This window comes from Brachyhypopomus gauderio, chromosome 13 (genome assembly GCF_052324685.1).
Source record: "Brachyhypopomus gauderio isolate BG-103 chromosome 13, BGAUD_0.2, whole genome shotgun sequence".
NCBI classification, from domain to species: Eukaryota; Metazoa; Chordata; class Actinopteri; order Gymnotiformes; family Hypopomidae; genus Brachyhypopomus; species Brachyhypopomus gauderio.
Window position 1 is genome coordinate 5,083,969 of NC_135223.1, and position 25,752 is coordinate 5,109,720.

A 25,752-nucleotide genomic window follows, 5' to 3' on the forward strand; every position below is an offset into this window, starting at 1 on the left:
GTCTAGTGAAAATGTGTCACTACACTCTTCTTTCTCATCACAGACCCTCAGATGTTCAATTTTCTATGTTAGAATCTTGAAGGCTTTACGCTTTCTAGATCATTGTGACAGACTAAATCAGGCCTACGATTGATTCCTACTGCGTTCACCTGCTGTGTGCCCCCTGTCTGGACAGGAGAGGAGCCAGAAGACAGCGACTTTAACCTGCCCAAAGTGTACGAGCCCATCGTCTCGTTCTCCAGCCTGAGCGAGAGACTGAACATGTTCCTAGACCATTATAACGAGAGCATTCGGGGAGCCGGCATGGACATGGTCTTCTTCACAGACGCCATGGTCCACTTGGTGAAGGTGTGCTAAGTTCTAGCCTTACCTGTATTACGAGAAATAGCATGCATGGTAATGGAGGTAATCTCACTCTGTTTCTCTCTCTCTCTGTTTCTCTCTCTCTCTCTTTCTGTCTTTCTTTCTCACACTCGCTCTATGCAGGTGTCTCGAATAATCCGGACTCCTCGCGGGAACGCCCTGCTGGTCGGCGTGGGAGGCTCAGGCAAACAGAGCCTGACGAGACTGGCATCTTTCATTGCCGGATACAAAACCTTCCAGATCACTCTGACGCGGTGAGGGACCTATGTCTTCCCACCAGCCTCTGTTACAACATAACACTCTATTGTTCATGACATTGTTTAAAATGATATATAAATGAATTTGATGATCTTATGATTGTCATTCAAGAAGATTGTCCCATCAAACTGGGCCTTTTTCCTGTCTAGTTTGCTTTACTCGCATTTGCTCGGGTGTCAGTCAGTTTGACTGCACTTAACGTAGATGGTATTGGTGCACGAGAGCGCAGTATCGTTGGCTCTCCTGCAGGTGGCGCAGAGGAACCGACCGTAGCTGGTGACGAGCCGCCGGCCACTTCCATTTCTGCACCTAGACTCCTAGTGCAATTAATAATGCAGGCCAGCCTGAGGAGTGGAATTGGATTGGAAGTGGGAAAGTCCTGTAGTCATTAAAGTCCGGACACCACGCTATTGGTGGGCCATCTGTGACAATCGGATGTCTAGATTGGGTTGGTGCAGAACAAGGACTCTGAAGCAAACATTTTTCTGGGTTTGGAACAATGAATCTGCTGGCAGTCGTTGAACGGCCTTTCCCAGAGAGCTGTCGTGATGGCAGGGATGTTTCAGTGGTTGCAAAGGGAGAAAGAGAGAGAGAGTGTGTGTGTGTTGTGTGTGTGTGTGTGTGTGTGTGTGTGTGTGTGTGTGTGTGTGTGTGTGTGTGTGTGTGTGTGTGTGTGTGTGTGTGTGTGTGTGTGTGTGACACCCTGTAGACAACAGATGGCTTGCAGCTTGTTCCTCCAAAACACAGGCTGCTCACGATTCCAAGTATTTACGTCGTCTTTTCACACCATGGTCCAAAAGGGCCATGCACACACAAACACATGAACACACAGTTGCTCTCTTGCATTCATCCATAAACAGGAGTTTCGAGCAGTTCTTGCTCTCACTCTGTGTGTGTGTGTGTGTGTGTGTGTGTGTGTGTGTGTGTGTGTGTGTGTGTGTGTGTGTGTGTGTGTGTGTGTGTGTGTGTGTGTGTGTCTGTGTCTAGCTCATACAACACATCTAACCTGATGGACGACCTGAAAGGGTTGTACAGGACAGCAGGACAGCAGGGCAAAGGCATTACCTTCATCTTCACAGACAACGAGATCAAGGATGAGTCCTTCCTGGAGTACATGAACAACGTTCTGTCTTCTGGAGAGGTCAGGACCCTGTCCTACACATGCTCAGAGACAGATGACCCAGATTATGGGACTGTCCTGCGCATACACCTACACACACACACACACACACACGCACACACACACACACACACACACACACACACACACACACACACACACACACACACACACACACACACACACACACATACAAACTCTGTCTCCCATCTTTTCTCATAAATACATTCACAAACATAAATGCACAGACACACAAACACACACACGCGCGTAAACACAGCAACCGGTTCCATTGTACTGATCGCTTTAGAGTCAAAGCCAAGTTAGTCCAGTACACTTCAGGGAAAGCAAACAGCTGTCAAGGCTGCCAAACACTCCCCGCCCCGGAGAACTGTGACTGACTTCCTCTGCACTAATGATGCAGGAGTAGTCAGGCTCTCCACGGTTAGAACCCCTTTGCTTGCTTGGTACCGGGACAGAAGCTTTAGCCGGGTGGAAGGACAAGACAGATGGGAGAGAGAGAGAGAGAGAGAGAGAGAGAGAGAGAGAGAGAGAGAGAGAGAGACAAGGAAGAGGTGAGGAGTTCTGACATCGCCTCAGGGAGCGTTGGAGAGACAGGAAGACAGGTGGAATCTAGTGATGGAGACAGGAAACGGAGGAGGGTTTAGATCGTAGCGATGCAACAATATATAGGTAAACAGTAAAGACACTGCATGCGGCGAATCATCTCAATCATCAATCATCTGAATCATCTGGATGTTGTTCTATGAGAAAAGGAGAAAAGAAAAACACTTTGCCAGCTATTCAGGGTTTAGAACACACGCCATACTGTATATGTGGCAGGCGTTAATGGAGGCTGAATGGCCTTCATTCTGGGGAGAGAAGATAAGAACGTGAGTACCGCAGTGGCTGGAGAAAAGGACCGAGGCGTAGCTCCACCACGAGGCCACATAGATAAACAAACGGACAAAGGAGCGTCTGTTGTGGTCACGGAGGGAAGAAGCAAAAATGATATAAGGGTTCTGCTTGTAATGAGGTTGCACAGAGCAAAGGGAGAAAATATCAAGATATAAGGCTTCATCTTCTTTTAGTCGGCCGGAAGAAAACAAACAACCAAACTTGTAGCCTGATTGGAAAAACAGCGACGAGTGGCTTTTTTAAGGAAGAGAAAGGAAAGGCAGGCTGAACGTATCACTCTACCTGGATAGCGCCAACCGCCGTCCGGGTCCAGCAACCAGCCTTTGTCCATGATGGTGCGTTTACGTCGGGCAAAACTGCCAGTCGTTGGGAGGGTGGGCTTCACTGAAGTTGTCCCCTCCCTCAGGCAGGGAGAGGTTGCCGAGATTGGTTTCCATCGTGCGGGTGCGTGAGACGGGAGGCAGCTACATTCGCCTTCAGATGTGATGTCGTTAATCATGCAGTTAAACACTCGAGGAAGGATAGCTCCGCCAGAGAGAGCAGCCCTTAACAGCGCTGGTGCTTCTGAATATTAATTGCGTTTCAATGAATAATTAATGAGAGGCGGCCCTCAGGGTTCCGTGAAGAGTCCAGCAGGCTGGTGGGAGCTGTGGAACCCATGAAGAACAGGAGGAGTTTTTAATCAGAGTGCTGAAAAACCAAAAGGATCAAGGAGGCAAATTATACAGGAACATGACCAGGTGTCCTCCATCACAGCTGTTTCTGTAGCTGTGAGATGCGATTACTGAACTAATGTGTCACTCGGCAGGGGGGTCCACATAAACATGACAACAGAGAGCCGTGTTGGCTTGGTTTGGGCCAAGCACGCGCTCCGGTATGGCCTTCGTGGATGTGTTGGTTTGGGCCAAGCACGCGCTCCGGTATGGCCTTCGTGGATGTGTTGGTTTGGGCCAAGCACGCGCTCCGGTATGGCCTTCGTGGATGTGTTGTTTGCTGTAGCGTAATTAAGGAGGACTTTGTGTGTGTGAGTTCAGTTCAGCCAGGTGAAAACGTCCATCTCCCCCATCCAGGTGTCCAGCCTGTTCGCTCGCGACGAGATGGACGAGATCCTCGGCGACCTGATCCCCGTCATGAAGCGGGAGTTTCCACGCCGACCGCCCACCAACGAGAACCTGCACGACTACTTCATGGGCCGGGTGCGGCAGAACCTCCACGTGGTGCTGTGCTTCTCGCCGGTGGGGGACAAGTTCCGGAACCGCGCCCTCAAGTTCCCCGCCCTCATCTCGGGCAGCACCATGGACTGGTTCAGCCGCTGGCCCAAAGACGCCCTCGTCGCAGGTGAGGAGCGGCTGCAGAACTTTTCGTCCTCACCCACCACACTTCCCTGCTGTGGTGTAGGAGGTCCAGGGCTTTATGGGTTCGCCCCAGGGGTGTTTTCGCGACGGCCTCACCCGTTTGTCCCGCTCTGCTACCCTCAGGGCCGTGGACACAAAGCTTGATGTTCAGTCCAGAAACAGATTTACAATGCAGTGAAAGGGAGCACCCCTTTCACTCTTCGGGCCACCCCGAGGACTCTTGGTCCAAAACAACCATGCTTAATGCTGTCAGTGGCCACCAGAGTCTGTGGGTTCAGCACCCTGGACAGCGATCAGTGACCCTGGTGCGGCTTCCTGCCTCAGGGGTGGGTGGTCTGGGTAAATCACGTTTAGATTAAACTAGTTCAGAAGAGCAAAAAATACAAAAGATTTTGTATTGTATGATCTTTTTTGAATGTCAGTTCCATGAATTTTGATTAGTTAAGGTTTCTTTTCCACTGATTCAATCTATGATCAGTGCAGGTCTGGATCTGTTGGAGGAAACAAAACCTTATAATGGTCTGCAACGTTTCTTTGTCCAACTGGGTTAATCCTGCATATCTCACCGGCACTGCAATTAGCTAATCAGTACCTTTAAACCACACCTTTAAAGATGAACCTGACAGCATCTTTAAACAAGAACCTGATTGCACCTTTAATAAGGAACCTGACTACGCTTCTATCAGGAACTTTGCTGATAGAAGAAGTGGCTTTCAGTGGGTCTTTATTGGTTTTTCATTTGTCACCAAGGTCTGCATTTGAGTGGCTATCTGTGACGGTGATGTAAGTGCAGGGTGTTTTTTAATCTCTTTTTGACCCCAGTCTCGGAGCACTTCCTGTCCACCTACGACATCGACTGCTCCGCCCAGGTGAAGGGGGAGGTGGTTCGATGCATGGGCTCCTTTCAGGACGGCGTGGCGGAGAAGTGCGCTGACTACTTCCGTAGACATCGCCGCTCCGCCCACGTCACTCCCAAGTCCTACCTGTCCTTCATCCAGAGCTACAAGACCATCTACATGGAGAAGCGGTTGGAGGTCCAGACCCTGGCTGACCGGTATGCTCCTGGGGGGGGGGGGGGGGTGATGTGTGTTTCAGGCCTGTCTAGTTCAACCCCTTCTAAGCTACATGTTGCATCCCATACAAAGCATTTTATTCATACCATCAATCAAAACATATTTAAGAGAGCAGGTGGTGGGTTAAAGGGGGCGGGGTTTATAATGGCGTATGTGTGCAGGATGAAAACAGGCCTCCAGAAGCTGAAGGAGGCCTCCGAGTCCGTCGCTGTTCTCAGCAAAGAGCTGGAGGTGAAGGAGAAGGAGCTGAAGATCGCCAACGAAAAAGCCGACATGGTTCGTGTGTGTGTGCATGGTGTGTATGTGTGTGTATGTGTTATTTGCTTATATGGAAATATGCTAATTTATGAAACATGCATATACGCTAATATGCATGCTAATGAGTTTTGCTGGGTGTGGTCAGGGGTGTGGTTATCTTCTGAATATTGATACTGACCCAACGATATGACTGTTTACCATGTCTACTGCATCCCAAACCTGGCAGGTGCTTAAGGAGGTCACAGTGAAGGCACAGGCGGCCGAAAAGGTGAAGGTGGAGGTTCAGAAAGTGAAGGACAAAGCCCAGGCCATCGTGGACAGCATCTCGGCAGACAAGGCCATCGCTGAAGAGAAGCTGGAGACAGCCAGGCCGGCCCTAGAAGAGGCGGAGGCAGCACTGCAGGTCTGTGTGGGTGGAGTGAAGTTTGGGTGGAGCAGGGAGCTCTGAAGCACATCAGAGGTGACTTACACAGCAGGACCACAAACGGCTGACTCTGGAAGAGTCAGGAGAGAAGTGAGGAGATAGGAGAGGAGGAGAGGAGGAGAGGAGAAAGGAGAGGTGAGGAGAGGAGAGAGGAGGAGAGAAGAGAAGAGAGGAGAGGGGAGGAGAGGGAAGAGGAGAGGAAAGAAAGGAAGACAGCAAAGGAGATGAGTGGAGAAAGACAATGGCATGGATAGGAGTAGAGAGGATAATGCAGAGCAAGGAGCAAAATGCAAAGAGGAAAGAGGAGGTGGAGAGAGATATGGAGACCGGTGCATGTGTGTGTGAGTGTGTGTGAGTGTGTGTGTGTGTGTGAGTGTGTGTGTGTGTGTGTGTGTGTGTGTGTGTGTGTGTGTGTGTGTGTGTGTGTGTGTGTGTGTGTGTGTGTGTGTGTGCGTGCATGTGTGTGCGTGCATGTGTGTGCGTGCGTGCGTGCGTGCGTGCGTGCGTGTGTGTGTGTGTGTGTGTGCGTGTGTGTGTGTGTGAGTGTGTGTGTGTGAGAGCGTGTGTGAGAGTGTGTGTGTGTGATGGTGGGTGCCTTGTGTGCACATGTGTGATGTTTTAGAACACTCTGGTGCCTGCAGCTCCTGTTTAATTACAGGCTGCCTGGGAGGGGGTAAAAATAGAGGTGCTGATGGCAGCGGCTGTGCTTGTGTGTGTGTGTGTGTCTGTGTGTGTGTGTGTGTGTGTGTGTGTGTGTGTGTGTGTGTGTGTGTGTGTGTGTGTGTGTGTGTGTGTGTGAGACAGACACCACACACACACACACACACACACACACACACACACACACAAACCCCTTCCTCACCTCTATAAAACACCCATAGGCTCATCTCTCTCCTCTCTATCATTCTTCATCTTCCTGTCCTACACATCCTCTTCCTCACTTTGCTCCGTGTCTATTTCTCTCAGTATTACAGACACACGTTCTGATACCTGAAGATCTGTTTTTATAATAACCACAGAATAATATTATTAGACTACTATTAATATTAGAGTATTAGAATGGTACATGGTTCACGTTCATCCTAGCATTGCTCACTCTCTCAATTGTCACTCCTCTACGAGGCGTTTGAGGCAGGCAGACTGAGTTCGGATCTTCTACCCAGCAGTTTGACAGGACAGAATGTTGATATCACCCATGACCTCTCTGCAGCTCACAAGGATGCCCTCCTCTGGGTGGGGGGGCAACCCGAGTCCATGCTTCTCCAGCATCTACCCTGTCGCCACGGTACCCATGACCTCTGGCTGCCGCATCCGTATCATGGGCCGCCGGGGGGGCGATAAGGGCCCGTCTCCAACATGTCTGTTACTCCGAAGAGTCTCCGAGGGCTGCCGTGGGCTCATGTGTCTGCTGCATCAACACGATGTCTGTCTGTCACTGTCTGGCTTCCTTGCTCAGCCCGTGTCTCCTCCTCCCTCCCCAGACGATCAAGCCGTCGGACATCGCCACGGTGCGGACCCTGGGCCGGCCTCCTCACCTCATCATGCGCATCATGGACTGTGTGCTGCTTCTCTTCCAGCGCAGGGTGAACCCCGTGCGTCTCGACCCGGACAGGGGCTGTGTCACGCCCTCCTGGCAGGAGTCCCTCAAGCTCATGACGGCCGGGAACTTCCTGGGCAGCCTGCAGGTATGGCCAAGAGCACTTCCAGCCAAGAGCACTTCCAGCCAAGGGCACTTCCAGCCAAGGGCACTTCCAGCCAAGGGCACTTTGAGTGTAGAGATGCAGGAATTCAGCCCTGATTTTAGTCCATATCTGAGGACAGTTTGACTCTGAATTTCATGAATGGGAAACCAGATGATGTACAGTAACTTTTAAGAGTAAAATATAGTAACTAAAACCATAGATCACATATTCTGTCTATTTTACTTTTCAAAAAATAAAAATCATTACATATACTATTACATTTTTTTTCTTTCTTTATTCTTTTTAAAGATTATTTAGCCTTTTAAGGACTCCCACATAAAGACTTCCTCTGGTTTCTGTGGGGCGGAGGGGGGGCGGTGGGCTGGGGGGGCTGCAGGCATTAAAGTGTGTGCAAGTACTGATAGTTCATCACGCCAAAGTGCTCCGCAGCGCACTGTTTACCTTTTAAGATCAGCAATTTGGCTTGAGGCTGATTTGTTCCAGTCATTACAGCAGCAAGTGGAGCTGCACGGATCCAGACCTGTTCCTCGCTAAGAGCACCTGCTCCGCAACCCTAAGAGCTCAGCTTTCCTCACACAGTTCAGGCCATTTATCCAGGAGAGAAGCACTTCTGAGCCCTTTGTCTCAATATTAGAGTCTCCCTGTATCCCAGCAACAGAGAGAATAGCAAAGAAATAACAGCGAGGAACAGTGAGGAGCAGTGAGGAGCAGTGAGGAGCAGTGAGGAACAGTGAAGAACAGTGAGGAGCAGTGAGGAACAGTGAGGAACAGTGAGGAGCAGTGAGGAGCAGTGAGGAGCAGTGAGGAACAGTGAGGAGCAGTGAGGAACAGTGAAGAACAGTGAAGAGCAGTGAGGAGCAGTGAGGAGCAGTGAGGAGCAGTGAGGAGCAGTGAGGAACAGTGAGGAACAGTGAAGAACAGTGAAGAACAGTGAGGAGCAGTGAGGAGCAGTGAGGAGCAGTGAGGAGCAGTGAGGAGCAGTGAGGAACAGTGAGGAGCAGTGAGGAACGGTGAGGAACAGTGAGGAGCAGTGAGGAGCAGTGAGGAGCAGTGAGGAACAGTGAGGAGCAGTGAGGAACAGTGAGGAGCAGTGAGGAGCAGTCTCAGTATTTCTCGGGTAGGAGAAATAGCTTTTTCTACAGCTATTTGGAAAAAAAGGGACAATTATCTCTAAATGCGATTATATGTGGGAAAGAGGAAATTTTAACATTTCTGGAGTGTAGCAGCAACTCCGTTATTAAATTATTACAGCCTAACTAAAAGGGCAGAACCAGACCAGTGTTAATTTTGACAGCAATTTTGTTTTAGTCTTAGTCTTTTGACTAAAATGTCATTTAGTTTTAGTCATAATTTAGTCATTGGAGTTGTTTTTAGTTTTAGTCAACTAATTATCATTAGAATTTAGTCGACTAATTATGAAAAGAATTTAGTTGACTAAAATAAATGGTGTAATAGTCTTAATATACACTTGCACAAAATGAACCATTTATTAACCAGTTAGGCTACATAATGTTATTGTTTGTATGTTGACCTGAACTTATAGTTATTGAGCATAACAATACCAAACCATTGATGACCAGTAGGCCTGCTCTACCTGAAAAGCATATGGAGTTTATGAATAATACATATTACATTCGATATAAAACTGGGAGCCGTAAAAACAACAATGCCATAGGCTGCATGTTGTTTCATTTGTCGTATTTTTCCTGACATCATCATCCCACATGGTTTACACACTGTCTTCTTTTTCTCAAAGTCAAAGGAGAAATGTGTCCATATATGGCCTTTCTCCCTGCTGACATTGTCGAGTTAACTTCGAGTTGAATTTCATGAGTGGCCACAGTTCACAGGCTAGTATGGTCTTCCCGGGTTCTGTGCGATGTGAAGATGTTAGTACTGATTGGACGGTTACCTGGTTTGTCCCGCCTCTCCGTGTACGTAGTAACGTGTAAGTAGTTACGGTTGGATCTCTTCTTAACTCATCCCTACCTTTCACTAAACTAAATCAGGTCTGATTGGATGTCGTAGCTGGCCAATATTTTCGTCTCGTTTTTATTCATTGACGAAAATGTCCATCGTCATCATTTTTATCCCTTCGTATAGTTTTTATTTAGTTCAGGGTTCCCATACCTTGGTTAACATCAAATTCAAGGACCTTTAAATGACTTTCCAGGACCAACTTCCTAAAATTCAAGGGATGCACCTGGCAGCATTTACCTACTGTTACCCCTGAATATGTTATCAAAAAACAATGTTAATACAATGAATGCAAATTCAAAAGACTGAATGTCATTTCAAGACATGCATCTTGAAATTTTTTGTGCATGACATTAAGCACTGATTCAACAAAAACTTCACTCATACTCAACATGACTGGCAATTTAGCAAAGCACCTGTGAGAAGGTGACATTCACGTAAAGCGGCTACACAAACGTTAACTACATACAGGAAACACTAGCTCTCGGTGCTGAACAAACAAACAAATTTCTCTACAGGAGAATGACCAAACTTTTGCAAAGTAAAAGTCAGCACAGGCCCTGTAGAATCAATGTAATTTTAAATGAACTTGTGCTGGCAAAATAATGACGCGTTGACAGTAGACAAATAATAGTAATAATAACAATAATACACATATGCATATACACATACAGTACATAAATAAAACAGGAGCAAAGCCATATAATGAGATTAGAACTATAGATTTATAGAGAAATCTGGTGTGAGATGATTCTAGCATTTTTTAAATCTACTTAATGAAGAATAATATGAATTTAATTCATTCACAAAGAGAAAAGAAGGCTTTTAACCACTTCACTTACTGAATGTGGATGTGAATGTGGTATTTTGCTAAAAGTACGAATACATTTATGGCATCAGAGAAATCCGAACTTAAGTTTTCCGATTAATCCAGTTTCTAGTGTCTATGCAAAAACTTTGAATATTGACATGAAAAAACAAATGCTCCTGGGATTCATCTTCTGACTTACAAAAGGTACATGAATCCACATCAAGTTTAAATCTTCTTTCAAGAAACATGGCTACAGGATATATCTTATTTATTATTTTGAAATTAGTCTCTTTTACTTTAGAAGATATGGGCCATTTGACAAGCCATTGTGGTTTTATATTTTGTATTAAGATGTTTCTTGGAAGAATCTCTATTAGATATTTTGTCTCATACCATCAGTGATAATCTTGTTATTACACTTGAAGTCAACTAAGTTACAGTCTTTTACTTTTAACATGGGCATCAAAACAGTCAACTCTGAATATAAAATGACATTTTTCATTAATTGAATCATTGCTAAAGGAATCACTTTGCATACTTTCTTAAAATCTTTATATCAACTCATATCAGATCATATTTTTCTTCAAAGGATGAGAAATTTAAAACATCATGACAATCTTTTTCATAGCAATCTTTTGTAAATATTGACTTCCTACCAACTGTGCCCTATTATTCCTTGACCACGGTCTTCATCCATTTGAAATTTTAACCCCCCTAAAATATTCAAGGACCTTCAAGGACGGCTGTCTTTTATGCCTGTTTTCAAAAACTTAGGGTCTTGCGGCCTTTGGGCCCAGAAGGAGAATCTCCATTTTGTCACCATTAATGGGCCAAGTCACCTTGAGTGGCCAAGTGCTTGTCTGTTGGGGAATTTGCTCACTTTGTGGGGAGAAGTAGTCACTACAATATAATTTTAATAATAGTGGTCCTAAGATGGAGCCTTGCAGGACTCCATATTTCACTTTTGTGCATTTGGAGGGAATATTATTGAGCTCTACAAACTGATAGCGACTGGTTAAGCAAGAATAAAACCCTAACAGGGCTGTACCTGAGATTTTTCTAACCACTCTAGCAGGATCCTGTGACAGGTAGGGTGAGCGAAAATAAATGGAAGCGATCACGCCAAGTCTCAGGGAAATAGGATGGTTTAATATGTAAAGTGCGCAAACCAAAACCCGTGAACTGATCCGAATTAAGGATATAATAACCAGCAGTCAACTGGTACAAAGACAAGACATATATAGACGAATATATAGACGAACAAACGACCCTCAGGTGAGACGGATCGCGGGCTCCGCCCACCTGAGGGACGAACACAACGCCACACCCACAGGACAAGCTGCTGCTGTAGACGGGGGCGACCAGTAGGGGGCCGCCGTACCGTGACAGATCCTGTGATATATTTTGTCGAAAGCTGCACTAAGATCGAGAAGCACTAACAGAGATACATAACCTTGATTTGAGGCAAGTAGGAGATAATTTGTTACTTTAACTGGCGCTGTTTCAGTACTGTGGTGGGTCCTAAATCCAGATTGGAACTTTTCAAATATGTGATTCATGTGCAGATATAAACATAATTGTTGAACCACAGCTTTTTCTATGATCTTGGATATAAATGATATGTTCAAAATGGGTCTATAACTAGATAGTACAATTGATTCATTTCTTGATCAGAGGTTTAATGACTGCTAGTTTACAGGATTTGGGCATGTGACCTATGGTAATTGTTAACTATCATTAGAACACGTTCAGTCACAACTGTTAATACACTTTTGAGTAATTTTTAGGGAATTGAGTGTAATGTGCAAGTAGTACAATTTAACTATGAAATAATTTTTTCCATTTCAGGTTGTGAGAGTGGATGAAAAGCTTCAAGCATTTCTTGTAATGCAAAATTTAGTTCAAAACCAGATGACAGACCAGTTGGATTACCTATAAAAGAGTTTAAATTTAGTCTAATATTCTTTATTTTATTATCAAAGAAATCTATAAAGACATTACTAGCAAAGTTTCCTGGAATCTGAGGTTCAGTGCCTGCTTGATTTTTTTGTAAGTTTAGAAATAGTACTCTCAATCGATGAGGCTAAGTATGCTGAGTGTGCTTTAGTGAGGGCCCCATGCAGATCAACATAACACGATACTTAAGATAATCCTTTATTAATCCCTCAGCGGGGAAATTTGCAAGACCATCCAGCAATCCATGATGACATATTACATTTAATGGTTTTACTTGGGGTGGTGTTTATTTTCCTTTTAATAGCATCTTCAGAATCTCAAACAGATTTAAAATGTTGCTTGAATAAAATGTTCTACTGCTTAAAACAACATCCAAACACCAGATATCGTTCAGTTTGCCCATCTTCATCATTATCATAATCATCATCATATACATTTGGAGTTTGGATGATTCAATCAATCAATCAATCAAATTTTATTTATATAGCGCTTTTTACAACAGTTGTTGTCACAAAGCAGCTTTACAAGTGCCGAGTCCTAGCCCCCAGTGAGCAAGCCAAGGGCGACAGTGGCAAGGAAAAACTCCCTAGTTTTTTTGCATGAGGAAGAAACCTTGAGAGGAACCAAGACTCAGGGGGGGAACCCATCCTCCTCTGGCCGACACCGGTCACCATGACTACAACAACAACAATTTAGACAGAAAGAAGAGAAAGAAAAGGAAAAATATGTAATAATGTCCATCATGATGTATGCATCCGGTTAGGCAGGAGGTGGCTGGCTCAGGATGGATCGCTGGTCTCCTCATCTCATTATTCCTCAAGCAGGCGGGCAGCCATGTGGAGAAATGAAACAGGGAAAATTAGCTCTGTATGAGGACATATACAGGACAGGTAAAATTATAAACATTTCCGGAGTGTGGCAGCAACTCCGGCATTTAGTTAAATTATTACAGCCTAGCTAAAAAGGCAGAACCAGAAGGTAACATAGGCTTGGGGGCATTCTGAGACAATGGCATCCGTCCACTGCACTGTCAACAAACTTGAGTGACCACGAGCAGTGACAGGACGACAGCACCAGCGCCCCAGTCTACCATAAAACCCTTCGTCTATGAACCCCTGGATCTGTACTTTTATCTAAGGGGGGATATTAATTATCAAACGCTAAACTAAATAAGTAGGTTTTCAACCTAGACTTAAAGATTGTGACTGTGTCGGAGTCCCGGACGCATTTAGGAAGATTATTCCAAAGCTGGGGGGCCTTACAAGAAAAGGCTCTTCCCCCTGCTGTTACCTTATTAATTTTTGGAACTAATAAAAGACCAGCACCCTGTGATCTTAGTGGGCGTGGGGGTTCGTAATAGGAAATAAGTTCCTGAAGGTACTCAGGAGCAAGCCCGTGCAATGCTTTATAAGTTAATAAAAGAATTTTAAAGTCAATACGGAATTTAACTGGGAGCCAATGCAGGGCTGATAGGACTGGACTGATATGCTGAAATTTTCTAGTTCTGGTCAGAACCCTGGCTGCGGCATTTTGAACTATTTGAAGTTTATTTAGATTCCTATTTGAACATCCTGACAGTAGTGCATTGCAGTAGTCTAATCTAGAGCTAACAAAGGCGTGCACCAATTTTTCCGCATCATCCTGTGATAATGCATTTCTTAATTTAGCAATGTTACGGAGATGTAGAAAAGCTATCCTATTAGTATTATCTATGTATTTATCAAATGATAGGTCAGAGTCGAGTATGACGCCTAGGTTTTTGGCTACTGTGCCAGGTGTAATGGGGTAGCCTGCGAGATTAAGCATTAGATCTGGAATTTTCTGTTTTGAGGCCTTAGGGCCCAGAAGGAGAAATTCTGTTTTGTCCTCATTAAGTTGGAGGAAGTTTAAAGACATCCAGCATTTAATATCTTTTACACAGGCCTCAATTTTTCTTAAACTGAGTTTGTCATCAGGTTTGGCTGATATGTAAAGTTGAGTGTCATCTGCATAGCAGTGAAAATTGACACCATGTTTGTTTATAACTGTGCCCAATGGTAGCATATATAATGTAAATAATAGTGGTCCTAGAATGGAGCCTTGCGGGACCCCATATTTAACTTTTGTACATTTGGATGGAATATTATTGAGCTCTACAAACTGATAGCGATTTGTTAAGTAAGAATGAAACCATGAAAGGGCTGTGCCAGAGACTCCAACCCAGCGTTCTAACCTTTCTAGCAAGATCCTATGATCAATTGTGTCGAAAGCTGCACTAAGATCAAGAAGCACTAACAGCGATACATAACCTTGATCTGAAGCAAGGAGGTCATTTGTTACTTTAACTAATGCTGTTTCAGTACTGTGATGGGGCCTAAAACCAGATTGGAACTTTTCAAATATGTGATGCCTATGCAGATATAGGCATAATTGCTGGGCAACAGCTTTTTCTATGATCTTAGATATAAATGATGTGTTTGAAATGGGTCTATAATTAATAAGGGGCTTTGTAATACCCACATATAACTTTAATAAGGGGCTTTGTAATACCCACATATAACTTTAAAGTTATATGTGGGTATTACAAAGCCCCCGTATCAAAGTTATATGTGGGTATTAAAGTCCCGTATTAAAGCTATATGTGGGCATTACAAAGCCCTCTTATTAAATTTATAGTATATGTGGGTTTTAAATCCCTCTTATTAAAGTCATATGTGTGTATTACACAGCCCCCTTATTAAAGTGACCAGATGTCATGCTAATGTTTAGGCTGTTGTCAATACCCAGACATCTCAAGGACATTTAACTTCAACACTTCAAAGACCCAATATTAACCCCTGCAGAACACCACTAGTAATCTCAGTTAAACCCAGTCAAACACTACCAAAAGTTGCACAGTGGGTTGTCGTGGTGATGTAAACAAAGCATTCTGATCAAAACCCCAATATGCACACAGAGCAGTGACTCATCGGCAGTATTAGAAGTCTTTGAGAGTGTCACAAACATGGCCACGCAATGCTGTTTACTTCCAAGTGAGCCAAAACCTTAACCCGTGAGGCTGCTTTGAGATGATTGCAGTCAGACCCTGCCTTCTGCTGAGTTGGTGTTGTAGTGCAGTCTAAATCCTCCCTAATAAGGATTTACAATACCCCCCTCTGAAAAACATGAATCCCAGAAGGAACAGAATGTGCCACTGTCTCAACTGGCTTTCCAAGCAAAGAGGGATTTAGAAATTAGGCGTCAGTTTTTGAAATAATTTTGAATAATTTAGACCGCTGTATCTTTCTACTTAGCCCCCAGCTTCATGGCGCTGTGTAAGTGCTGTAGATTCACCTCCATGCGTGTTAATGTCTAACACGTGCTCTGCCCCACTGTCTCTCCATCTCCAGCAATTCCCCAAAGACACCATCAACGAAGAGGTGGTGGAGCTGCTCCTCCCGTACTTTGACATGCCTGACTACAACATCGAGACAGCCAGGCGGGTGTGTGGCAACGTGGCGGGTCTCTGCTCCTGGACCAAAGTCATGGCTGCCTTCTTCGCCATCAATAAGGAAGTGCTGCCTCTGAAGGTCTGTAGGAGGAGGCACCTGGGACTTTTTTTGCCCCCCCTTCCTCCCCATGCTCTCTCTTTCTCTCTCTCTCTCTCTCTCTTTCTCCCTTTCTTTCTCTTTGTCCTCCCATAGTCTCTCTCTATCTCTCTCGCTCTCTCTCTCTCTCTTTGTCCTCCCATAGTCTCTCTCTATCTCTCGCTCTCTCTCTCCATCTCTTCCTCCCTTTCTCTCTCTGTCCTCCCAAAGGCTCTCTCTCCCTCCCTTTCTCTCTCGCTCCCTCCCTCTCTGTCTCTCACCCCTTCTCAGATCAAATCAGTTGTGCATTATTGACACGGCAGGGTGAAATACTTATGCAGTCAAAACAATGCAGCACTTAAATCTGTCGTTAATACACACATTTATAAAAGTTTTAATTCTCACCAAACTCACCTTTCTCTCCCCGCACCCTGTCTCTACCCCTCAGGCCAATCTTGCTGTGCAGGAGAACCGGCTGGCCATGGCGAACGCCGACCTGCAAAAGGCCCAAGCCGAGCTGGACGACAAGCAGGCCCAGCTGGACATGGTGCAGGCTGACTATGAGAAGGCCATGACTGAGAAACAGGTATGCAGCTGAGGCCTGGAGACCCACCATGCCCACTCACCACTGGGCCATAGGCCTTTCTCTCGCTTCCGGGGTCGACATTTCCGGTCTAGACAGTTCTGTGTAAAATCATTTCCGTTTGGAGCGTTCGTACTTCTGCCATGGCGCAAGTGACTAGCAAGTGTTTTTGCAGCGTACCGCTGTGCTCTAATTCCAAACAAAAACAGCCTTATTTGAGTTTCCACTCGTTCCCAGCTGACGAGGAACTCAGAAAGAAGTGGTTGATGGCCATTAGAAGGAGTGAGGGGCCGAATTTCCAGGTTATTAGGAACAGCACGCACGTGTGTAGCGCACATTTTGAGCCACAAGACATCTACGTTACGGCAAAGGGCAAAACGTGGCTGAAGAAAGGTGCTATACCGCGTCGTTTCAGCTGGACTCGGCCAGCGAGGCAGTCTGTGTACAGCAGAGTGACATCCCGCCTAGAGGCTTTCCGTGCACATCCTATGTACAAGTCTGTCTGGGCTTTGGGTCTAGAGCACACACACACTATGCTAGGATACCATAATCGGACACAATTTTGTATGCTGTAATACTAGAAATGGGAATAATCACCAACCTCTTGGAATGTTTTGTACAAATATGCGTGCCTTCAGGTCAGATTCGTTGTGTTAAGCTAGGTTTATACTTTCGCGAGTGACCGTAGCGCGCGCGTCTGCACACCTCGCGCGACCCTGCTCGAACCGCTTGTCCGAAACGATATGTGGTAGTATAAAGAAACACCCCTCAACAACAGGGGAAGAAACAATTACCTGACCAATTTTAATGTTGCTTTGTTTCAGGTTTGAAAAGTGCTGGAATTTAGATTAAAGTGCTTGAAACAAATAAAAAACCGTGAGCTTTGACCTCTAGCTTGTGTGGTGTCTCACTTTTTAGGACCGGTAGCACCGAGCCATTACACGGATCTCCTTATCTACAACATTGGACACTGAACACACAAAATCACAAGACAATAATGCAGGCACTTATAATAGTACAATAAAACACATGCTTTATTTAAAAATAAGATAAACAGTTTGATGAAGGCATAAATGATAGAATGTTGAGTGAGCACGGAGCTAAGATGCTAGCTAGTTAACTTGGCTAAACTAAACTACAGAACTGGATCCATTTACCTTCATAATCAAAAATAAACTGCTCGAAAAAAACTTGTATCCTTTATCGAGTTTCGCTCGTTTGGTCCTCGATAGCTCCTCGACGGTTCTGGCAACATCGTCCTGCCTAAAGCGCGGAAGGTTAGCCAAAGATGCAGAGTAATAAAACGCATCCATTCTCGTAGCGGTGCTGCTAACCGGAAATAGGTTTACACATCACCTCGCCCGGAACTTGACCCCTCCTCCTTGCGTGAAAAAGGCTTATTAAAGCACACAAACCCACCTGACCAATTGCATTACCTCCTCTGCCAGTATGTTAATGATGAGGGTTTGGCTTAAGCCTAAAACTCCACCTCTTACTTTTCCCACTCCAATTATTCCTATGCCATTGGCATTACCTCCATTTCAAAGGGCTGAAGTTCTCAACTTGAACTGAAACTTTTTTTCCTGGCAAACAGTGAGTCAGCTGTAATTGGGCGCCTGCGGTGGGTGCTGAATCTTTCATTTGCATTTCTGCATAAAATTGAACGCAGTGGGTCTTGTAAATGATTCCAAAACTGCCATCTTGATGAATCACTCCATCCTCACCGTGTGTGCTTTCATAGATTAGACAAGCGTTAAAAATAGACCCAAGTATTCTCCAATGTTCCCATTCACAAAGTGTCATCAGTCGCATTAGCGTTGGATTCATTAGGTGGTAATTGTGTGATTATCAGTCGCTGACTGGCTGGTCTCAGTGTTTATTTAATTTAGGCGTGTACCATTCGGGGGAACATAAAACTGACTTTATCGGAGCAAAACATCTCACTTAAAATGAAAGGTCTTTGTGATTAAGAAAGTGGCAGAATCAATGCCCTTAAAGGCTGATGTTTGGAAGCGCATTAAAGTTGTAAAAGACGTGAAAGTTTATGCTACGAAGTGTTGTGGCAGTGATATTGCTATAGCTCTCCTTCCATTCCTCTGTCTGTCTATCTTTCTCTCCCTCTATCACTGTCCCTCTCTCTCATTCTTCTCTCATCCTTCCTCCCAGACACTACTTGAGGACGCAGAGCGCTGCAGACACAAGATGCAGACGGCGTCTGGCCTGATCAGCGGGCTGGCGGGCGAGAAGGCTCGCTGGACGGAGCAGAGTCGCGAGTTCGCCGCCCAGACCAAGAGACTCGTCGGTGCGCTTCTCCTGCCCCTGGGGGCATCTTACACCACTGCTTCAGTCGTGTGGGGGGGTTGGGAGGGGGGGATGTGGGGCTCTATATGCATGCTTGAAAACACCGCCTTGAAGGCATTTCCATGCCTCGTTTCTTGTATCTTAAAAGCCAGTGAGGCAAAGCCTGTGAATTTGCAGTGGTTCAGACTGAGAGAAGGAGTGAGAGAGACACTGTACACTGTACACTGAGCACCTGTGATGTCCTGAACACACAGTCATGTACACTGAGCACCTATGATGACCTGTACACATTCTTATGTACACTGAGCACCTGTGATGTCCTGAACACATTCTCATGTACACTGAGCACCTATGATGTCCTGAACACATTCTCATGTACACTGAGCACCTGTGATGTCCTGAACACACACTCATGTACACTGAGCACCTATGATGACCAGAACACTCTCATGTACACTGAGCACCTATGATGCCCTGAACACATTCTCATTTTCAGGGGGAAAATTCATGCATATTTTTGAAGAGGCAATTCAAGCTCATTTAAATTATTATTTAAATTATATACTGTGTGCAATGTTTTGAAAAAAAATCTGATACAGGCCATCAACATTAAGTATGGATAAAATGCATTATGTACGTGTGTACATAATGTTTATGTTTATGTATATATGTTTATGTGTATATATGTATGTATACCTTCAATATCAAGTGTTTCTTTTGTTCCTCAGGAGATGTACTGCTGGCCACTGCCTTTCTGTCCTACTGCGGCCCCTTCAACCAGGAGTTCCGCAACCTCCTGCTGTCTGATTGGCAGAGGGAGATGAGGGTTCGTGGCATTCCCTTCAGCGCCACTCTGAACCTGGCCGACTTGTTGACCGACGGGCCGACGGTGAGCGAGTGGACCCTCCAGGGTCTGCCTAACGACGACCTGTCTATCCAGAACGGCATTATCGTGACGAAGGCCACCCGCTTCCCCCTGCTGGTTGACCCCCAGACCCAGGGCAAGACCTGGATCAAGAAGAAAGAGTCTAGGAATGAGCTCCAGGTGAGGACAACACTTGTCTTAGCGCTCGCCCGTTGCTCAAGCTACAAGCGCTAACGACAATTGATTGCTAATACCATTATGTAAATGGCTACAGGCTAATTAGCGGCAGCCAGCTGTCGTTAATTGTTAGCCACATTTTCACTGAGCAGTGTTTGTTAGATTAACCACCATGATCTTAAGGGGATTAGAGATTCTTTACCACTCTGTATAATGAGGCAGCAGTAAGCCTCACAGCCGTATTAAAAACACTGCCTTTCAGGGTTGGTTCGTTCACAGATGATATAAGGTCCCTGTGTTCACTAGTACTCGCTTCGTGAATCTGAGCTCACGATAGTCCTCTTTCTGATTGGTCCAATGTCCTTGTGGAAATACAGATTTTTTTTTTCCACAAAGACATATTTTTCATTTCTGGTAATAGCTTTCCAGGTAGTGGGCTCAGTCCGAGTTTGTCATGAGGACTCGCTGTTCTCACAGATCACTTCACTGAATCACAAGTACTTCAGGACCCACCTGGAGGACTGCCTGTCTCTAGGGCGGCCTTTGCTGATCGAGGACATTGGGGAGGAGCTGGATCCTGCTCTGGACAATGTTCTCGAGAAGAACTTCATCAAGACGGGCTCTACGTATAAGGTATTCGGAGTTCCTGGTTGGCTTACGTCATTGTGTCTTTATGTCGTTGCTGACATAATGACTCCCCTAGCTCACCTGAGCATGTCGCTTCTAACACTCAGATCAGGGGTATGATTCACAGCGTTCTGGATAACAGCGTCTGTCAGTCACAGAAGCCCAGACAGTCGCTGGATTGACTGTGTTGGGGAAATAAAGATTGGTAATACAAGCCTGCAGAATTATAATAATTAGCATGTAATTATTCTGATGCGGAGACATTCCCTTTCTGAGGTCCTTCATTTACAACAATGATGAAAATCAAGCGACAAAATGGCCTAATCTTTAAGCAATAATAACTGCACATTTTTTAACTTTCTCAGTCTACAGAATTGCTCTGCATAAAGAGTAATAGGCCTTAAGTCCTCTTTATTATTTCAGCATGCTGAAATGTGTGGAATTATGATTATGTACTGTATTTGTCGTCTTTCTTACTTGCCTTTATGAGTTTTATTAATAGCACTGAAAATCATACATCATTAGACGTGAGGCACCAGAAACCACGGTTTTCATGTGGGTGTGAATACGGCCCATCTGTGTCACGTCAGCTCCAGAGGTGCGTGTGAAGACATCCGCCGCCCCTCGCCACCGCCGTCAGGTTCACGTGGACCCGGTTCCTATGTTTAATGCCGATGGTGCTAGTCGAGCCTCTCTTAGCTGTGGGGAGGAGCCAATCTTGTGATTGATAGTTACCCCCCACCCCCACCAGAGCTCGTTATCGTGCGCGGTTGGCCACGGCTGTTTTCCGGGAGAAGGGGTGACAGCTAACGGGTGCATGGTGAGAACCACGACAGGGTTTATTTGCAGCTCTGTGAGCGCAGAGGTGTGAACACCTGATCTCCCTCTGTAATGTCCGTGCCGGGGAACAGGAGGCCGACATAAGCCCGATCGCTTATGAGCACCACTTCTCAGGAGAGGAAGAAAAGAAAACAGCTCAATCACACCAGTCACCAGCTCTCGAGTCTGAGGTCTGGAGTGAAAGTGGAGTGCTGGATGGAGTCTGGAGAGACATGAATCTGTTACAGAGAGACAGAGACATGGGACCTGAACTACTATATGTGAGCGACTACAGTGTGGAAAATACCGTCTGCATTCACACTAGTGAATACACACTAGCATCAAAAAGGAATTCAGAATATTTGAATCCAAGCCAAAGCCTGAGCCTTAAGCTCGAGTCTAAGTCAGGTTACAAGTCATTAGGTTTGGGACTCAAGTCTATGTCAAATCCAGTGCCACAGAGACACAGGTATGCAACTTACACTGTTCCAAAACAGACAGACTTCTGCTGCCTCAAGTTCAAGGTGCCATCGTCCCTTCTGCAGTGTTGATGGCCGTCGCTGTGTCGTACGTGTGTGAAGATTATCTCCCGGCTTGTCTTACTGGGAGCGTCTCACTCCCCGTCTCACCCTCCGTGTCACTTCCCGTGTCACTTCCCGTATCACTCCCCGTCTCAACAGGTGAAGGTTGGTGATAAAGAAGTAGACGTCATGAAGGGTTTCCAGCTGTACATGAGCACCAAGCTGCCCAACCCGGCGTACACGCCGGAGGTCAGCGCACGCACCGTCATCATCGACTTCACCGTCACCATGCGCGGCCTGGAGGACCAGCTGCTGGGCAGGGTCATCCTGACGGAGAAACAGGTCAGTCCACTACGGGCCTGCCGGCCCCACACTCGCACCCCAAGGGGGTTTCTGGGAAAGGGGAGGGGCCAGAAACCTTTCGGTGCACGAGATGAGAGCCAGCAAACATTTGCTGACTGAAGCGTTTTCCTCCGGTTCAAGAAGCCATGGTTTGAGTGTTTTTTTTCCCCGGGGCTTTTTGAAAAGCATGCCACTAAAGGGGAGGAGTCAGACAAAGTTGGCAGTAAGTATGAGAAAAGTGTGACTTTTCCTTAAAGCTCTGTTCTTACAGTCAAAGAATGACAACCTAGGTCACAATACAGCAGTGCAGCTGAGTATGAACTGAGAATCACCTCAGAAATCAGGAAACACGCCTCAGGCAACTGCTGCGACCATGGAGCGGGACTGAGGCTACGTGTGAAGGCGTTGATCTCAGGACTAACAAGACACAAGGGTACGGGATAATGGGAGGGTGGAGCCAGAGCTGCAGTGAACCAATGAGAAGCTGAGTTACCAGTGTGGGCTTTTTGAGGGTGGAGAGTCATTGTTCATGTAGTGCTATTACTCCTATCAGTGCTATACTGCTGAGCGTACCTGATTACTCAAGACAAACTCTGACAATGTAGTTTCTAATATAGGAATTGTCTGTATGATTCCATGATTGGCAGCAGCCAATGTGAGTGCTGCTGCTTTTCTGGTTATCCGGTACTATTACATTGAGGAATTTTTATTTAAGTACAAGTTACTAGCTTAGAAATCTAAAAAGTTAATACGTCACTTTTTTGTTGCATATTAGCAGTTGTGTGGATTTAGCCCCAGACCAGACTGTAATGGATGTTATTAATTTAAAGTAGCTTTATTTCTGTCTAACCTGAATAATTTCTTATAACATTATCATTTTTTTACAACTTGTTGGATTCGACGCTAACTAGGTGAACAGTCCTGCATCACAACAAAGGTATGACGTGGAGTTTTCGTGAGCTGATGGTTCAGTCTCTCGGGGGCAAACATAGTTGTCTGTAACACCGTCGGCATCATGGAGCCAAGTGGACACACATGCTGAGAAGAACGAGATTTAATACGGACAAATCCAGAGTCGTCATCCTTTAAACATTCAGGGGTCAAATAGTCAAGTTATCCAGAGAGATATACACAATTTACTTGAATAACATGTTAACTACAGTATCCATAGGCATGGGGAAACACTGCCCTGAGCAGCTGTACATTTAACAGAGACCAGCACTCAACCACGGGAAACCCAGAGACTAACAAGAAACGAAACAATAAACACATGAGAACAATGACAAGGGGCGGAGTTACAAAACACCAGGCGGGGACACCTGGAACATAAACAAAAGCACATGGAATACAAACACAAAAGACTTGACAGACAGGAGGGGCGGAGACACGTGACATTTGCATTGCGTAATAAAGCTGCTGCCTTGGTTGTGTTTAAATTCAAAGTGGTCTGTCAGATATGGCCAGGGGTTCACTCCATTTGCTTTGGGTTCAACTTCGCATGCGGATGGAACCACGCAGGTGTCTGACCCATCTGTAGCCATCGTTCTTTACAAGAAAGTTTATTCCACAGTTTATTCATCCCAGCATTCACTGTAGCAAATTTCAAGGCCTTTTTTTTGTACTCAGTAACTATGTGATTTAAAATACAGCGAATTGCAATTCCTAACACAAAATGTAAAAAAGTTAAAGTACACAAAAAACATACTTAATTCAGTAATGCGTTACTTTCCACCTCTGCACAGAACACACCCCACAGAACACACCCCACAGAACACACCCCACAGAACACACCCTACAGAACACACTCCACAGAACACACCCTACAGAACACACTCCACAGAACTCACTCCACAGAACACACCCTACAGAACACACCCCACAGAACGCACTCCACAGAACGCACTCCACAGAACACACCCCACAGAACACACCCCACAGAACACACTCCACAGAACACACTCCACAGGACACACCCCACAGAACTCACTCCACAGAACACACCCTACAGAACACACCCCACAGAACGCACTCCACAGAACGCACTCCACAGAACGCACTCCACAGAACGCACCCCACAGAACACACTCCACAGGACACACCCCACAAAACACTACCCATGGTGGAGAGAGGCCCTCTTTGTGATGAGTCACAGTTACATGTTCAGATTGTATCAAGATCGTGTGGAGGCATAAATCCCAAAATAGTGGTACATGACAAATTGCAGATGTAGTTTGAAAGTTCTTTTTAAAAGAAAATGAGATGGCCGAGTCATTATCGGAGAAGGAATTCGTGTTTTATGTGTACAATGTGAATGATTTGAAATTGGAAAAAAACATCAGTATTAGTCATTTTCAAGGCAATCACGTTTGCTTTCGTTTTGCTGTGTTAGCTTTACTCGGTATCAGCAATTCACCAGACCACTTCCTCCATTCCGGATGCAACAGGCCCATATACAGCCTTACAGGCGTCATCCAATCAAGCTTCACTTTGGGGCTTTTTAGCCCTTCAAGAATAACAGGGCCCACAAGGCATTCAAATGTGCGGCAAGCTGCATAGCGATCATAGCTTTCCATCACTGATCTCGCAGTCAAACAATCGAGGGGGGGGGGAGACATGGGTCCCAGCACATACTCGAAGCACAATGGCCTCCAGACAAAGGTAATCGTGGTTGTTAAGCACCTTATTCTAGACTGCTGGGCGGGAAGCCTTAATGATCTATCTGTGTATGTCTCCGCTTCCCTGACTTAACGCTTGGCTCTGTGAACAGTGGCATTCGGGAACCACAGCAGGTGCCAGACTACAATTCAGGACTGTAACGGCAGAGGCTTTTGAACAATAACAAACAGTCCAACTGAAGTTTGTGGGTGATCTTTAAGTCCCTTGCTGTTCTGTCGTGGGTCATTTATCTGCTTTGTCTCTTCTCGGCAGTAAATTGTCGTGGTGTTAATTTAAAGCAAAATGACGTTTTTTGTTCAGTGGGGTTTCTGCTACTGTTTCTCCTCCCAGCAACCAGTGTTGTCCTCCTGGTACTATTATCTAGCGGTGAACATTGATTTTTATAATCACGTTTTCACCTTCAGTAACCTTGCTTAGCCAACTTGGAGATCCAGTGCTGAATCTCACTCAGACGTCACGATAGGTCGAAGTGAACCATCATGAAAGTTCCTCTCCTCCACTGGACAGCATAGCTCAGCACGCCAATTTGGGGAGTGGCCTTTGGGGAGTGGCCTTTGGGGGAGTGGCTTTTGGGGAGTGGCTTTTGGGGAGTGTCTTTGGGGGAGTGTCATTTGGGGAGTGGCCTTTGGGGGAGTGGCCTTTAGGGAGTGTCATTTGGGGAGTGGCCTATGGGGGAGTGGCCTTTAGGGAGTGGCTTTTGGGGAGTGGCCTTTAGGGAGTGGCTTTTGGGGAGTGGCCTTCGGGGAGTGGCCTTCGGGAAGTGTCTTTGGGGGAGTGTAATTTGGGGAATGGCCTTTGGGGAGTGGCCTTTAGGGAGTGGCTTTTGGGGAGTGGCCTTTGGGGAGTGGCCTTTGGGGTGTGGCCTTTAGCGAGTGGCTTTTGGGGAGTGGCCTTTGGGGAGTGTATTTTGGGGAGTGGCCTTCGGGGAGTGGGTCCTCCATTGTTTAGCCAGTGCTGATGCTCATATGCGGCCCTGGCCCCTCCCACAGGAGCTGGAGAAGGAGCGCACGGACCTGCTGGAGGACGTGGCGGCCAACAAGAGGCGGATAAAGGAGCTGGAGGATAGCCTCCTCCTCCGTC

At 45.9% G+C, this 25,752-nt stretch overlaps 1 protein-coding gene across 3 annotated transcripts in view; it reads left to right on the forward strand.

Moving 5' to 3' along the window:
* Positions 1-25,752, forward strand: part of dnah5 (dynein, axonemal, heavy chain 5) — a 92,944-nt gene that overhangs the window by 50,449 nt on the left and 16,743 nt on the right. For all 3 annotated transcript variants that reach the window (XM_076970439.1, XM_076970440.1, XM_076970441.1), the window contains 15 exons: positions 176-348; positions 487-617; positions 1,609-1,762; positions 3,730-3,997; positions 4,837-5,068; positions 5,249-5,363; positions 5,572-5,748; positions 7,251-7,454; positions 15,585-15,764; positions 16,210-16,347; positions 18,511-18,646; positions 19,374-19,690; positions 20,165-20,320; positions 21,814-21,996; positions 25,662-25,752. The exon at positions 25,662-25,752 is cut by the window's right edge and continues 153 nt beyond it. In XM_076970439.1, coding sequence (XP_076826554.1) covers positions 176-348; positions 487-617; positions 1,609-1,762; positions 3,730-3,997; positions 4,837-5,068; positions 5,249-5,363; positions 5,572-5,748; positions 7,251-7,454; positions 15,585-15,764; positions 16,210-16,347; positions 18,511-18,646; positions 19,374-19,690; positions 20,165-20,320; positions 21,814-21,996; positions 25,662-25,752 — 2,655 coding nt within the window. The remainder of the gene's footprint in view (positions 1-175; positions 349-486; positions 618-1,608; positions 1,763-3,729; positions 3,998-4,836; positions 5,069-5,248; positions 5,364-5,571; positions 5,749-7,250; positions 7,455-15,584; positions 15,765-16,209; positions 16,348-18,510; positions 18,647-19,373; positions 19,691-20,164; positions 20,321-21,813; positions 21,997-25,661) is intronic.